A 17327-nucleotide genomic window follows, 5' to 3' on the forward strand; every position below is an offset into this window, starting at 1 on the left:
TTAAAAAAAGAGAAATGTCCTCATGAACATTTGTCAGCAATTGGTGCGAATTTCTCCTATTATGCATTGTTTTGTATGCATTTTACCTAAGATACATATTTTTGCAAAGCAGCATTTCCTAATATAATGCATTTTGGTGTGTTGTTTTCACCAATATGTGCATTTTTATGCATACTTCACCCTAGTGTGCATTTTTTTTTACACATTCCTTGGCTAGAGAACTACATTGCAAAATTTAGAGAAGTGTGAATTTTGTAGGACTGTGCATAGCGTATTGTTTCGGAAGGTAGGTTCAGCTTTAAATGAGAACTGGTTCTACCTTTCCCCCTAGTCACTACATGATGCTACCAGATACTACCTTTTAACTGGGGGTCCTGGGGATCGATCCTGGGACAGCCTGCATGCCTGCAAAGCTTGTTTTCTGCAGGTAAATAGAAATCTCAGTTTGTTTTTATTCTGTCAACTAATTCATCCCCCCTCCCCCTCAATTTTTAAATTGGCATTCTGGAAGCTAACTGTTATCCCCTTAACTCATATTTACTCATTAACTATATAATGCTAAACATGGGCTAGCTGCTTCATAAGCAGAAGATTATGAATTTGTTCTGTGTTCTGTATTGGTTACAGCCAAAATGGTGTAGCCAAAATGGCAGCAGTCTGCCGATGTTGTGGTGGGTACAACTCTCATCCTCAGACAGCACAGCCAATGCGCAGGGATGATGGGAGTTGGGAGTTGAACCATGTCTGCAGGTCATCATATTCACATATGCCTTTTAGATGTTGGAGCAATAGGTCCAAAATCCATCAGGAATGGCCACTGGCAGAGGAAGAGGAGTGCAGGGGGAGTGCGCCGCCCACAGCAGCGCGATCCCAGTGGGGTACCATCACAGCTGCCCCCCTGTCCGTGCTGGGTGCCATGCCCCCACAGACGGTGTGCCCCGCCCCTTGGGTGGCGCGTCACGTCCCCAGGATGTCACCAGCCCTGCCCCCGCCTGCTCTCCACCCCCCGGTGCTAGAGCATGAAGCTCCGCCACTGGGAATGGCACTACCTCTCAGCCTCACCTGCTCCAAAGAGCTGCTGTGAGCATAAAAATGAAAATATCTTATTTTTTATTTTTATAGCTTTCCCAGAAGAATGAGTTTACTCAAGGGCAGTATCTGATTACTTTCTTTAACAGAACTGTTCTATCTATTTTAACTTCTTGAATTTTTATCGTTTCATTGATTATTTTCCTATGTTTAGCAGCTTAAAACAATAAATAAATAAGCCCATGCAAGTTGCCCTGGGGTTCCTTGGAAAACTAAATGGGTAAATAAAATGGAATTTTCCTATAATGAGATTTTCCATGACAAAGGAATATCCCTTGCCTTTGGACAGAAAGTAACAGCAACGACGACGGCTTTGGGAAGAACATTTTATTGCTAAGCATATCCTTGAACGAAAAGGCAATTATGAAAAGAAAAGAACAGGCGAAAAAAGAAGGGACGGCAGGAAGGAGAGGAAAAAGATGAAGAAGCAATAACGGCACAATAAGATTAAATAAAAAAATTCAAGGTTCTGTCCATAAAACAATAGGGATATGGTAGAAGCCCACATACAGAAATGCACATGTTCCCAAAAAACTGTCCAATAGAAACAGACACCAACAAAAAAAGGAAAAGAAAGGTTGGTTTTTCCTAATTTTTTTTTTAAAAAAAAGATAAAGAAAGAAAGCAGAAAATCATTTCACAAGACTCCAAGACTCCAAGAACAGCAGCAATCTTTTACAGACATCAAGATATAATCAACTCCATGTATGTTCGGCCAGTTAGGTTGCCTAAATTCGTGCTTTTTATACCTTTTTAAAACCTGTCTTTATATATATTTTTTTCTCTGTTGTAGTGTAAAAAAATAATTAAAAATAAAAAAACAAACAAACCTCACACACACTGAAAAGATTTGTTAGCCAGGTAAGCCACTTCTCAAACCATATGAGAAGGCTGCCTTGTTTTTTTATTTCGTTCCCATGTGCGTGTGGGCATTCGATAACACTTCTTCAAAGTCAAAGGTTCATGCGACTTATAAACACCAGCAAGAGTAGATTTCTAAACCTAAACAGCTGATTAGATTTCATCTGTACACAGAAAAATTGTACATTTTAATATGCCAGAGTCCTCTATAGAATTTTTGTGTTCTCCTTGTCTCTCTCATTCTTTCTGTCTGTCTCTCTTTTTTTGCTTAATTTTTTGTAATTTTTTTATTTTTTGCACTTGATATTTATGGCCAAAAAACCCCCAGTTGGTTATTTGTTTTCCCTGTACAGCAAGTTGCTCTCTTAATGGAAGGAAAAATAATAATAAACAACAATTGAAATTAAGTACATTGAATATAAACAACAACCCAATGAAATCTCAGAGCATATGTACAACAGGGTACCCATCTAGAAATTACACCAGTCAAAAAGAAAACTGTAGTAAAATATGTAAACAAAATCTTTTTTTCTTCTTAAAATCTTTTTGACACAGATAACTGTGACAAAGTTAAAATGCACACACTCTTCATATTTTTAAAGTTTAGCTTTTTGTTGTTTTGTAAAAACATTTTTTTCTTTACAACATTCTCATTTCATCTTAAGACTTTAACAGCATTTCTGTTCCAGTCGTCCCATCAAACATACCATGATAAATATATCTGTATATATATATATATATTTATATATATTATACTATTAATAAGCTCCTTTAGTTTTTTTTTATTTATTTCTGTGTGTCATAGAGACTTCTTAAATTTATCTTCTTTCATATAAAAGATAAAGGAAAGGGAGAATCGGGGAAATGGAAGGACAGCGAATCAGAAATGTCAAATCTACAAAATTAAATTGTTACATATGAAACACACCTTCATGGTTTTCTTTATTTTCTTTATTTTTAAAAAAGCACCCACCCCTATTTTTGTACTCGTTCATGACATGTTTTTGGCTCGTGCGACATTTTGTAGATCTTGTCACAAGTTGAACTCAGTATACTCTTTCTAAACATTCAATTCAACTGATTTACTATTGTTTGCATTCATGCATTACCATCAGCCAAGGAGCCACAACCCAGAAAATGGCTCCTTTATTTTTGCTTTGTCTGTTCAATTCAGAATGGCTCAGTATTTTGTTTTGTTTTGCTTGGTTTGGTTTCTCAGTCCCTTTTATTCCCCCGTAGCTCAGCTATACTAATGTATACTAAGCAGTAGTCAAATACAGCCAATGGGGGCCCCTAGTCAAAGAAGAAACCATATTATCTCCTCATGACTTCAGTCATAAATACGAGAGCCAGATGATGGCTGGGGGGCGTGGAGGGGTGTGTAATTCTCCATTACTGTCATTCTCGGCATCGCCACCATCACTGCCACCCCATCACCTGTCCTTTGTTTGTTTGTTTGTTTGTTTTTACGTTAACAACTTACTGCAGACAACAAATTCAAGAGACAACACAACCTGATATGTAGAGCAAACACCGTCAGTAGAACTTGAGTTCATATATGGCAACAGTCTCTCTTTATTACTATTTCTTTAAAAAAAATAAAAATCCCCAAGGTTTCTTCTTGACTTATGTCCTGGCTCATTCTCCCAAAAACCCTCACAGAAAATGAAAAGAACTCAGACAAAAAACATAATGAAAACCCCACACCATTTATTATTATTTTTCTCCCCTCCCCCTTCACAACTTGGAAAAAAAAGAAGAGATAACCTGGTCAGGGCCAGATCGGTGGTTGCTGTTGTTGTCGTGTGTGTGTGTGTGTTTTTTTATAACATTTGTCATTTTTTTCTTTTTCTTTTTTTGTTTGTCATTTTTTCCTCAAAATAATTGAAACTAAACAAAAACAAAAACAAAATTAGCGTACAGTCAAAGATCATGAACATCATTAAAGACTCACTTGGCGATACGAAACAAGTAAGCCATGAAGTCTTCTGCCTTTTGCAGAAAAGTTCAGCTGAGGAGGAGGCCTGAAGGCTGTCCAAGTCCGCCAACATGGTAAATGCTGCATATGCCTTCTTCGGAATGCTAAGTGTGCTTTATAATACAGTAGGGTACAGAGTTTGGGGACTCCCGAGCGGTGACTGAAAACTTAGCACGTCAACAGCCGAAATGTTTATTCTCAAGATTTGGTTTTTTTAAAATTTAAAAAAACCACAAACTGCAGCTCCCAATCTCGTTAGCTGTAACAGTTTTTTTTTTTAAAGATTCAGTTCTATTTCATTAAATATTTATATATTTATATATATAAATAAGTATTTTTTATATTTTTTTTCATTTCATTTTCATTTATTTTTATTTTTTTACACATAATATTCTTTGTCCTTGTTTTTCTGTTTCTTGTGGCCGCTCTTTGCGCTCTGCTGCTTCTCCTTCATGAGCGTGCCATTGCTCTGGGCCGAGTTGCTGATGTAGTTCCGCGTCTCGTCCACCTGATAGGACCCCTCGTCCCTGTTCCTGTACTTGTACATGGCATACAGGAGGATCAGGATGCAGAGGGCGGCGGCAGCCACAATGCCGACGACCATCCCCGTCGTGCTGCTCGACTCTCGGACCACCTCTGAGGCCCCCGGAACCCGTCTGATGCCTGGCTCCGTGGGGTTTGCTGTGGGCACATTACGGAACATGGGGGAAGTTATTAGCGGGCTCTTCAGCTTTGTGCTGTCTAGCTCATAGGCAGTGGGCAACGGAAGCAAGACTATGTCAGGCTGGGGTTTGAGGTCACGGTTATTCATGTTGCCGGCTGGCAATTTGGGCACCATCCCAGTCGAGGACGAAGCTGTGGAGCGGATCAGCTCAGGGGACAAAGCTGTGGTAGTAGTAGTCCTACCAGTTTCGGAGACTTTGTTAGGTCTAAAGTCCTTGGCTTCCCATTTGGGTGCGTGTGCTTTGTAGCCACCTTCGAAGATGGAAGTGGAAAGGCTCTTATCTGTTACCAAGGAGAAGGTGGTGTAAAAATCTTCATCATCAGTAGGGGGTAGGTTAGAGTCAAAGGTTTCCCCTGAGCCATACCCAGATATCACCAAGCCATCATCATCACAACCATCGCTGCCTTGGTCCGACAAGCAAGGTAACCCCGCCTCAGAGGTCATGGACAGGGAATCTTTGGTGGTCTCAATAATGGTGAGGAGGGGGCGGAAGGTAGTAGGGAGTGTAATGAAAGGTGCACGAGTAGCAATAGGAGGGATATCTAAAGGGTCTTCTACAAGAAGAGGGATAACTAATTCACCTCCTGGACAGAAAAGGAAAAAAAGAAAAAAGTTAGTACATCTTGAATACAGTGCTGCACGGGATGTTCAGCCCACCCAACTCAAAAGGTTTGTGTGGATGTGTGTAGTGCGGGTGGGGGCCTTAAAAGCGTTGAGCTAGCAGGTTTTCCATTCTTATTTCTCCCAATGGGCACAACCTTTCAAGGGATCCCTTCAGCCTTTTCACCCACCTCACTTAGATGCAGGAGAGGCCAAATCCATCCTCTTTTAAGCTTGGCCAAAGCAGGGCATCCGCGATTTGGCTTTCGAAGATACTCTCAAAGTAACTTGCAGAACTCAACAATGGCACGCTTCTTTTATTGCGTTAAATACTTGAAGCTCTTTGGGAAACTGTCTAGTTAAATAGTGGCTTGCTGCATGGGGAGACGGCACTTTCTTTTTCAGGTGTTGCACTTTCCTTTCTCATTGTTCCCCCTCCCCCCACTATACATATCTACTTAAGTTTCCTCAAATGGTGCACAGCAGGAGGAGCTTGGAAGATGCACAACTCTAATTCCATAATTTGTCATTTGCTGCTGGAAGTAGGAATTTCAATCAATGTAAAGTGAGCGTTTGACTGGTTTAAAATGTTTCTTGGAGAGCCCGTGAGCAGATAATTCTTACAACATTTCATTTTGCACCGAAACCTTATTTAACGGAACGGGAGCTGCATTTGGTAGATGTTACCTTACTTCTGGGAAAGTTTGATGGGTCTGGGTTCTACTGAATTAGGAAGAACAGTCTGCTACTGCTGATCTGTGCTGTGCGCATGTGCTATTACTTGCATAACCTGCATTTGTTTCACACATACAGTGGCATGCAGCTTGCAAAGGTGTTTTTTTGTGGGGGAGGGGTGGCATCACACATGCAACGTTGCTACGTCCTGACATAACATGCATGAGTGTGAGCATCACACTTCCTTCCCTAAACTGGGCATAAGCTTTAATATTTTAATACTCTAATTTACCAGGAACATTTAGGGGACTAGCCTGGTCCCCCCAGTTCACTCTCTCCACTCCACTGTACACACAACATTGGGTATTCCTAAAAAGTTGGCATATTAACAAAAACATAAGAGCATATGTTCAAGAAAATTAACTCTGTCCTAAGCATTGCTGGCAAAATATTGGTTGATCTTTTTTTAAAAAACAAAAACACACACATCGATTTAAATGATATATATTTGGGCAGAAGGCATTTTTAACCATCCTTTGTGAGGTGGAAGGTGAAAAGGTAATTTCAGAGCCTTAACAACATACATACCTTCAGCGTAATCATTTAAGTTTGGATACAGACCTTGGGCTGTAGTTATTCAGTAGGTTTCAACAGGGGTCAAATGCTGGAGAATGAGGAGTCAGTGGAAATGTTTGTATTGTGCTAGGAAGAAATTAACCTCACACAAGCAGAAAGCACCCTTCTGCTCTTGATTCAAGTGTATCAAGCACTCAGGAGCTGAGAACACTCCTGATACACTCGTCAAAGAAGACTGGTTCTAATGAAGGAGATGAGCAAAGCTTTTTGCAATAAGCCATTTAGTAATGCCAGTTTTAGTATAGAACAATGGAGTACAAGGGTGAATGGTTCAACTGCTCACTTTAAATGTGCAGCTCACAAGGAGGCTGAAAAATGACCATGTTTGTTTATATAGTATTTTGTAGATGCTCTTCACCTGCTTTCTGACCCTGTGAAGTCAGCAGGCACAAAAGATTGCCTTTAATTTCTCTCTCTGGTTTGGTGGCTCTCAAATGCGACACTATTTTTAAAAAGCAAAACTCCATATAGAGGTCTGTGCATCAAATGGCTTGATTGCCGTGACATTTCTCCCATTTGTGTGTGTGTGTGTGTGTGTGTGTGTGTATGTGTGTGTGTGGAGAAATCACTCAAATCAGAAGGATGCTCACTGTACAAGAAGGCCTTAGTCTGAAGTACCTGCCTCAAACTTTATATTATGCTCTCAATCAGTATTGGTAGTCATCACGAATAAGGGCTACTCCAGACATCCTTTTGGTTCTGTATTTCTAGACACAGGTCCACACTTTAAAGTGCTATTTATGCTTATAAATGGGCTTGGTGCGCTGCTGATCTGCCACCTACCCAAGGCCAATATGAAAGGGAACTTTTCTCCCCAGGGAATATAATCACGGCTATTTCGCAATTAACTGCTTGGATGTGGTCGTAGGAATATAGAAAACCTTCTATTCCCAAAAGAATCACTTTCATTGTATGGGTTACTTGTATTTAAGGATGATTTTTCTTTTGCATTGACATGTTCTCAGCCAGGGCTTCAACGGATGGTAAGGATGCGTAGATGTCATGTTAATGGAGGGTTTGCCACTTGCTTTGTTCTCAAGGGGGAATCTCAGAAAATGTTTATAGATCACCTCTCACCAAGTGCTTAGGGAGAGGAGGCTCGGTATAATTTTGACAATGAAGGGAAGTGGCAGGTAACAGAGCCTTTCAGGAAGGTGAGGCCAGAAGACAGTAAACATTAGGGTCCAGGATCCAAAGACAAGTTCCATGCATATATACTTGCTTGCCACCCTTTGGGTGCTTCTAGATGTGGATGATTGCCAATCTGCCATAAGGCAAAAGTGAGATAGAAGCTCTGCTTCCAGACTTCTAACATTCTGTAGCCAAGTGAGAAATCCTCCTTTCCCCAGCCATTTTTTTTTTTTGGGGGGGGGGTGCGGGTGAAGGACTTTTATTGAGTCCCCACCACCACCACATTCCCAATCCTGATTAACCCCCTGCTACAGTTTATGGGGGGGGGGATATGACTATAGAGTCAATACTATTAGGAAAGTGATCGATCAGAGCAGGGGGTCGATCACAGGATCTAGCCAGTGGGCAATGCCATTCCCCACAGGTCCCTTTGCCAGGTGGCTGGGACCATCTACCAGTAATTCACCTGATGCTAGATGACTCAACAACAGCTTCATCTTTCAGAAGGAATGAACAAGGTCTTCTCAGTGATGTTACTACTGGCTGTGGATATCCTTTCACAGCACAAGTTTGTCTTTAGGATCTATATAGCTGCCTCTTGTCTAACTCCTAATGATTATCAGATCATCTAATGTAATGCTTTCCTGTTAGGACTCTATGGACATGAGTTTCTTTCCTCCCCATCTTCCAGGCACCAGCTGCCACTTTGGGAGAACAGAATATATGAGAGGGATTCAACTAATGAGTCCTGCATAAGGACCTCCCCCCTGCCCCCGCCACCAAAATTGTTTTTGGGGGGAGGGGTCCAGTGAACCCCTGGAACAGCACACAGGGAGCGGATAGGGGGTTGTTCCATCTGGCAAGCCAAAGGTCTTGTCCTGACAGAACAACTACCTTATACATATAAGTTTCTCAAGATCCAAAGAATAGAGATTTTCCAGGTTTTGTTCTAACTATAAACTTAAAGTTAACCTATTCCCTTTCCCTGCCTGGCTTGTATTCGCAGCAGAAGGTCACGCATTTATTGAAATGATTTGTGCTGACAACAGACTGCTTCGGGATGAAATAGAAAGGAACATATAAAATGGCTTCTTCTTCTGCATTAGTGATGCCAAATCAGCTTCTATTTGGCCAGATAAAAATGCAATAGATATAATGACCAATCCATTTGGAGAGGGTTGAGTTCTGTTTGGTTAAAACAAAACAAAAGAGTAGTCTGGTGGAGTGGCGGGGGGGGGGGGGAGAAAGACACTACATGTAATATATATTGTGAGATTTTGTTCTTTCTGTTCTTCTTGGGATAAGCACTCCATACTCCTTAAAAGTTAGCATTTTAAAATATGGGATCTATACCTGCCTGATAGCAGTGTGCTTTCCTTTAAATTAGCAGTATCACTGGGGACATATAAAGTCTACCGTTAGCCTTGACGTCTGCCCTGCATTTTGCTTTATGAGTGTATTTATAGATACATAATTCATACCTCTGGGGCTGATCTCCAGTAAGGGCCCTTCTGACACTGGAATGGATGGAGTGTTCAGAATTTAATAAGAACCTTGCTGAACTGTGTGAATGTTGTGGGCAGAGCATGAAGGCACAGTGCATGAAGTAGCCAAAGTTGAATGTGTGTCTATGTGTAAAAAGCAAGCTGCCTCCACTCCATTTTGCTCATTTTTTGTGACCAAGTCAGTTTCCCTAGGTTTCCAGTCACAGAAGAGAAGTGGGACCAAAAAACAAAATGAAACACAAAAACATACCATATATAAAAAAATAATCCTAAAAGGGTCCCCTTCAAAGTCTCATGATGAGGAATACAAAGAGGCATGCTATGCTTTTTCTCTCTCTCTCTTCCAGATGTGGCAAAAAGGCTTTTAAATGCTTGCCAAGAAGCCCAGTACAGTGTATCCACATCCTCAGGTATTTGAATCCAACATCTAAAGGCTCTCATTTGCATTTTATGCTTATTCATTTGCACTGAAACTCAGGTGCACTTATGGGGAGGGAATATTTCTGCTTTGGGAAAGAACTACAAACATTTTCTTTCTTTTCTTCTGAGAGACACAAGTTTGTACTCACAGTCTTTTCTCTCCCCACTTTTCACAAAAGGAAAGAGGGAAATGGCATTGTGTTTTTTAAAGTCCTCCTTCTTTATGGGCAGAGAGGGGAGTATTCAAGCCGCGGTCCTTGAGCTGCTGAAAACCTGATGTTAATATGAAGCTGCATTAGCAGTTGAGTGTTTTTAATATTCTCCCACCTCTGTCCTAGCTCATTTAATTGAATCAGACAGGCAATACTACAAGGAAGAGACCTCCCTCTTCCATCACAGGAAACCTTCCCTTACTGCTTGATAGATATTACATCCCTTGACTATCTCTCAGGAAGACGTTTGTGCCCACATAAACCCTACAAGATCACATTCACTTCAAATGAAAGATCTGGCATCAAAGAGTCCTCCTCTAGAGAGCTGTTAGAAGTATGGAAGGTGCGAGCAAAGGCTGTTTTAGTAGTGTAGCCTGCTTCACTGGCCAAAGCTATAAAATTTCCATCCTAAATTTGTAACCAAACGAAAAGTGAACATTTACCAGTAAGGGACATTTGTACGTCTGCAGCCTAGGGATTTGGGAAAGCTATTCTCCCCACCCCACTTTGAGTTCTCAGCTTTCCTGCTTGATGGTCTTGGATAGTATTGCTTTTAGGAACTGCAGCTGCAAATCAGACATGCAGCTGAATCCACAACCAAACTGCAGAGTCTTCATTGCTTTCAGTAGACGAACAGTCAGATGTATGCTTCCAAGCCCAATTCAAAGTGCTGCTTTTGACCTATAAATGGCTTTATGGCTCAGGACCCTAGTATCCTCTGCAATGAACCTGATACGAACCTACCCAGACCCTTAGATCTCCATTTGATACCCTTCTCTCAGTCCCCACTCTGAGGAGGAGGACAAGGAAAAAGGCCTTTTCATTTGTGGCTCTCCGTTTATGGAATCTTCTTCCCAATGAGGTCTGCCTGGCACTGAAATCTTTTTGGCACCAGATAAAAACTTACCTCTTTCCCCAGGCTTTTGATGGAATAGGATGCTGTTGTTTGGTCTTAGTTGTGCTGCTGAAGCATTTTGTTCCTGTACGGAGGGTTCCTTTGTGAATTTTTATTTCTTGTATGTTTTTATTGAAAGGCTGGGGTTTTGTTACCCATGCTTATGCTCTTTAAAATGTGGGAAGTAGCTTAGGAGACCTTGGGGTGTGTGTAACAGGTGACTAACTAGTTTAAAATGATAATAAGAATGATAATTGCATCTCCATTTTTTTAAAACTCCCAACTATCTTGCTCAAGACTTTACACATTTAGATAGATAGATAGATAGATAGATGGTAGATGATAGACAGAGAGATAGATAGATGAGAGAGAGAGAGAGAGAGAGAGAGAGAGAGAGAGAGAGAGAGATGTCTAACAGAATGTAAATCAGTTAGGATCATACAGTGTCTACACCAGTAGGAATACAATGTATCAGAAACGAAACCTATTTATTAAGGAATGTATTAGTGCCTACTTGGAGGTTCTTTGTGATATAAACAATGGCTGTTCATTATCCTGTAGTTATGCTAACAAACAATTTATTAGGCTGTTATGCTATTTGGTTAGTGTTGGGGTAGGCTGGAGAGATGACTCTCAATTTGAGATTGAGGAGCAAAAGCAGCTTGCTGAAGTTCATAAAACGTGACCAGCTATAACTAGGATTCTGCTAGTTTCATATGGTTCAAAGAAAGCTCTTCACCTGAGTTTGGGTGAGTGGATGGAGGTTTTGGAAATTGTTTTATCTTGCTTGATTTTATGCACCTAGGTAGAAGAATAGAAGAAGTTCTGCCCCAGACATCCCAGCAATGCAGTTGAGTGCAACAACTAGGTGTGCTCTGTGAAAAAGCTAGATTATACTGGCCTGAGGTCTTGCCATAAAACAATGTGGTCTTGGATCTTCTCTTCTTTCGCAGAGTAAGTTTTTCTTGTATGCCATTATTATTTCTTTTAGAGCTTACTACCCCATGTGAATTACTTTAGCTACACTTGATCTTAGCCAAAAGGCCGAGAAGCGATTTGTAATGATTTGTTGGGTCTCTGGACCGTAATAAAGAGATATATATATATCTATATGAATTATTTCAACTAGTATTACTTTTTCTGCATGCTATTTGACTGTATGCTATTTACTCTGACCCTTTAAAAATTCTACCTGCTCTGACCAAAGGATGTTATTATTTTTCTTTTTCTTTACAGAAATCCATGCAGGAATGAAGAATCTCCATTGGACAGGAGTCCTGACTAAGATATTTTTAAACATGTTATACAGGTGAAAGATATCATGATTCGATCTTCTAACACGGCAGTGTTGGATGCAACTGCAGAATGTGACGCTAAAGAAGTACATTTGAGAGTATCTTCTTGAGCAAAATTGAAGGAAAAGGTTCAACAATGAAATTTAGAAAATTGGGTAGATCCTTTTGCTGGAATGAAATGGCGGTACACTTAGGCCATGGGGGCCATTTTGCAAAGCATGCTGGGTATTTCCTTTGTTTGTTTGTGTAGAATCTCCCCACCATACTACATAGACATATAGGTTGAAAAGGAAGGACTCTACTTGAGAGGGGCTGGTCGCAAATGGAAAGCTACCACTGGTTCTGTTACCCCTCCTACAAAAGTGCAACAATACATATTGAATGCAGATTTAAAAAGTAAACATAAAAACAAGTATCTTGCAAAAATTAAATGAAGGGATACATCTATAGAAGCAAATGATAATAATCATATACTGAAAAAGTAATAAAAATCACAGCAAAGGTTAAAACTCTGAACTAAAAGCAACAACAATAACAAGTCATTCGCCTTACTACAAAAAAGAGAGAAGACTGAAAATAACTGGAAACACAAGAAAAGAACCCCAAAAGCATCTTTAACAAAATAATTATAATAAAAAAACTAAATACACATATACAAATAATCAGAAGAAAGCATACCACATCGATTTCATATCGTCAACTTACATCAACAAATTGCCCGCATGTTTTTTGGCATGAAAGAAAAATTTATAAAAGAAAGTTGTGTAAGAATGCTCTTGGACAAGCAAAATTGCCACATTTGAGAAACTTTTGCTTTTTTAATTTTGCTGTTGTTGTTTTTTCCTTTTTTAAAAAAACTTTTTTTTATCAAAATGTGTATTATTTTCATTGTTTTTAAATATAATAATTATTTACGACAAAGGGTGATACAGGGAGGCAACAACACATACATCCACACCACATAACGTGAAAAATAATAAAAAATAAAAAATAAATCCTGCACTGCAACAAATCAGAACTTTTTTCCTACTGCGTTTTGTTCATCTTGCAAATTCCGAATTTTGTTTTTTCCCCCTAACAATAGTTAATGGACTGTGATTTATATATATATATAAAATAAAAGCCTGGGGGGTGGGGAAAACCTGTACACCTTATTGTCACAGAATTTGTGTTTTGATTGTTTTCATCTCCATATATCAGAAGTGCAATTCCCCAAGCACAGCTCAGATGCAACCTCAGCCATCAATGGAACTTGCACAAAAGCAGTGTTCAGCGGATCACACCCTCGGTGGTGTTTGAGAATCAATTTATTTGCCTTTTCTTTCTTTCTTTTCTTTCTTTCTTTCATTTAATTGATTGGAGATATAGATATATTTTTTAAAAAACAAAACAAAACAGTTTCTTTTCTTTGTCCTAAAATTTGGAGTGTGTGTGTTTTAAGGAATGGATGACTGCACATAAAATTTTAAATGATGCTAAAGAAAGGGTGGGTGGGTGGGAAAGTGAGGGGAGACTTAATGGGAAGATAAGATGCCTCAGGTGGATGGAGTGGGGTTGTACGGTCTATGAGTGTACTACACAAATGAAGATGATGGGAGTGAACGTGTAAGTCAGTTGCCATGTCCATGTAAGTGCAGAACGGAGTGATCTAGCGGCATTAGAGCTTCTGGCTGTAAGGAAGGGATGGGCAATATACAAAAACAAATGAGCATATTCATGCCCATCAACAAAAAGAAAGAACAGAACTCTAACATTGACAATCTCACAAACCCTAAGCTGCAACTTCTTCAACATGCAAATTACAAAAAATTACTAAGAAATATAATAATAATAATAATAATAATTACAGTTTCATTAAAATTTCTCAAATGTTAAGAACAGTTCAGACTTTTTCCCTATTTAAAAAGCAGTAAAATATACAAACTAATAATAATAATAATATTAAAAAAGAAAAAAACAAGGAAACTATATTTTATGCATAGGAGTTGGAACAACTTCAACTGCAGCTCTGCTCAGCTCCATCGTCGTATCATAATCCTGATCATAATCTCTTCCAGTGTCTATTAAGTCTTTAATATCCGAGTATTAATTTAGTTTTGAGACATGAGAGGTTCCAACGCATGCAGCCATGATTGCTCAAAAGGAGTGGGCTTTCTGTAGTGCTTTCACGATCCTTCTCCCCATCTCAAATTTAATGGATGTTAAAATTATGCTTTAAATAATGCTTTAAAATCAGGCCATTATTTTCCTTTTTCCTTTTTTTTTTTTTTTTTAGAAGGAAGGCTGTAGGATTCTGCAGTTGAGGTAGTCCCTTATTTAAAGAGGGAGATAGAGGGAAAAATTTCAGAAATCAACTCAATAATGTTTATGTTGTTAGATTGGAACAAACCAAATCTAAGATAGAAATCCAACATTTGAAAAGAAAAGACATCAAAATAGGCATACTTTTTTATTTAAAAAAATGAAAAAAGGAAAGGAAAAAAGAGCACTTTATTCCTAGCAAGAAGGGAGAAGGGAACAACTGTTTGGGTTTTACTTTTTTTTTGTAATTACTTGGAAAGGAAAAAAAAAAAAAAAGATATTTCACACACTTTCAAAGATGAACAAACCAGATGCACACACTGAAAAGGAACAGACAAAGCAGTCTAGGGACACTTTTAGCATTTCAAATTCTTTCCCATTAAAAAAAAAAGGATTTAAGTCCCCCCCTTTTTTAAGTCAAAACATTTGGCAGAAAAAAGGCCACTAAAAACCCTCACCCTCCCTTTTACATTTGCTTTTTATTTTTTTTAAAAAAGCTATTAATTAATTTTTGAAAGAAAAATAAAGAAATAAATAAATATGAGGGGAAAACGTGCAGTCTGGATGTACGTCATAAATAGACATAGGAAAATATAATATATATATATATATAAGAAATTGGCTGAGATTGACAAATGGGGTTATAAAAATAGCTTAGTTTTACTGTAGGATGTTAATAATAATAATGCATGCTTAAAGTAAGTTGCATTTAGGGAAAGTAGAAGAAACAGAACAGCAAGCTAGGAAGGGAGGGTGGGAGGAAAGGGGAAGGCAGGTTAGCAAAGGAGGCAATTCAAGGAAGCTTTTGGTATGTCATTCCACAACTGTCCACTAGGGGCAAAGCACATTCCAGAGGGCGCCTGTGCAAGCTATGGGAGGTAGAAGGGCAAACAGGTAGGATAGAAATCGAAAACAGCACTGGTAAATCTATTTGCAAACGCTGTAACTGGAGATCAGGGTGATATGACTCAACCTTACAGTCCTCAGTTACTGAGCCTATCAGCAAGCAACAACACTGAATGGATTATTCCTATAGGAATTATTTGTAGGGTCATTAATACCGTTTTAATGTCTTCCATACCTCATGACTGAAGAGGCTCAAGTATAGTTCAATCCTATGTTTGTTTACTGAGATATCATGCATAGGATTGCAACCTCGGTAGAACGGATGGCTGATATTCACTCCTTCAAATGCAGGAGAATTTTAGTAATGTGTGTAAGATAAAGATGGAATAAAAAATATCTTCCACTGGGACAACACCAAGTAGTAAATAGCTCAAAAGTGCACTGGATCACTAATTAGACCTGGCAAACAAATGGATCATTTGTCAGGCAACAACCTATCTAACAACAACAACCCGGAACTAGTAGTATATGCAGATTCTATTCACAAATCCACATGCAGGCAACGCTGCAAGATACGGACTGCAAAGTTGAGTCATCCATGAGCTGCTATTAATTTGCGAGCTTTTAATAAGCCACTGGGTTAAGAAGCCAATTGGATTAGAAGCCAATGGAAGGCAGTAGGCTTGTGCACAAGATATAAAATAAAGAATTCAAAGAGCTCTGCTTACTGGGTACTTTCCATAGCGTAGCCAGCTGTACTTTCAGACCCCACTGAGATAGCAGTGGCAATTGCCGAGGGCATGAATTTAACATTCACAATATGGAAATAACAGAACCGATCCTCCCACAAATTATTTGATGCCTTACTGAAAAAAGTGTCCCAGGCTGGTAGAGACTGAGGAGAGAATGGGAGCTGATGAGAACTGCCTCACCTCCACGAAAAAACACAAGGTGTGAGGCCAAACTGGCATTTAGGAGGCCAATCATAGGAAAGACCACCTTTAGCTCTAGTGGAGATGTGCACTGGAACTCTATACTGCCCCCCTTTGGGGAATGGGTTACATACAAGGGATGTTCAACCAGGAAGACAAAGAAACCTGGCTGGGTTAGCTTCAGGGACAGTATAATCAAAATACTTTGCTTGTGGGACCAAGCCCAGCTTATTAATTGTTGCAATGCCCTTTGAGGAATGCTTGTAGAATATGGAATAGAGAGGACATTGGTCTGTAGATAATGTGATGGGGCTCTTTATCAAAACTTCCAAAGGTAAAGTCCCTGGGTGCTATTCCCTAGCAGGATTCTTAGCCTCTGGCCCAATGAGGTCTCATGAAATTTCACAAATGGGCATTTAATTATGCCCTGACTTGATTTCCAAACTGGAGATTTATGTCCCTCCTTTGTTTCATTAAGGCCTCAATTTTGTAGCCACCTACCCATGAAACACAATGGGGCTTGCTTCTAGGTAGAAACCTAAAAGATTGTGCTGTAAAACTCAACCATCTCTGCCACCAGGCCATTCCAGCCATTTACAACTCTTTAAACTCCAGAATCTATGGCACTTATCACTATGCAGGAATGCTACCGCTTTCTATCAAACCCCTAGTTTTAATTGCTCTTGCCTACAAGCTTCAGGAAATAGACCTTGGAGGGAACCATGACTATAAAAGTGGCATGAATGTGCTTTGTATCTTTAAGGTATCTTGTGGGTCTTTCCATAGTGACTTCTTGTTACCTTTTCAAAATAATTATCTTCAGGATGTGCAACAGGTTAAAAATCTCTCTCTCTCTCTCTCTCTCTCTCTCTCTCTCTCTCTCTCTCACACACACACACACACACACACACACACACACACACAGATTGTCATGGTAGGAAACTGAAACCTCCTAGCAGAAAGATATTTCAGCAGCAGAGCAGATGGCCTTCACATCCTGCTTTGAACAAGGGGTGTGACTAGATGACCCCCCCCCCACAAGGTCCCTTCCGACACTCAAATGCTATGATTGTAAAGGTTACTATGTTCTTGTTAGGACACTTTTTCCCCTTCAGTTTTTCCTTCACCTTCAGTTGGAGACTATATTGCTCTCTCTCTCTGCTTTTCAGCAAGTATCGTTGGCTTGCAGAATTTCCTTCTAGCCCCACACCTGTCTTTTTATGCATG

The 17327-nt window shown here is 39.6% G+C and overlaps 1 protein-coding gene across 24 annotated transcripts in view; it reads right to left on the reverse strand.

The window, feature by feature from the left end:
• Positions 1-1401: 1401 nt before the first annotated feature.
• NRXN3 (neurexin 3) overlaps positions 1402-17327 on the reverse strand; it is a 1212171-nt gene continuing 1196245 nt past the window's right edge. For 15 of the 24 annotated variants that reach the window (XM_081858018.1, XM_081858001.1, XM_081857999.1 and 12 more), the window contains one exon: positions 1402-5236. In XM_081858018.1, coding sequence (XP_081714144.1) covers positions 4308-5236 — 929 coding nt within the window. In that variant the 3' untranslated portion in view covers positions 1402-4307. Of the gene's footprint in view, positions 5237-12851; positions 13692-17327 lie in introns of those variants that run through there. The other 9 variants (XM_081858006.1, XM_081858005.1, XM_081858004.1 and 6 more) reach the window with 3 other exon arrangements.

Source organism: Podarcis erhardii (genome assembly GCF_964252035.2).
Source record: "Podarcis erhardii genome assembly, chromosome: 1".
In the NCBI taxonomy this organism is placed as follows: Eukaryota; Metazoa; Chordata; class Lepidosauria; order Squamata; family Lacertidae; genus Podarcis; species Podarcis erhardii.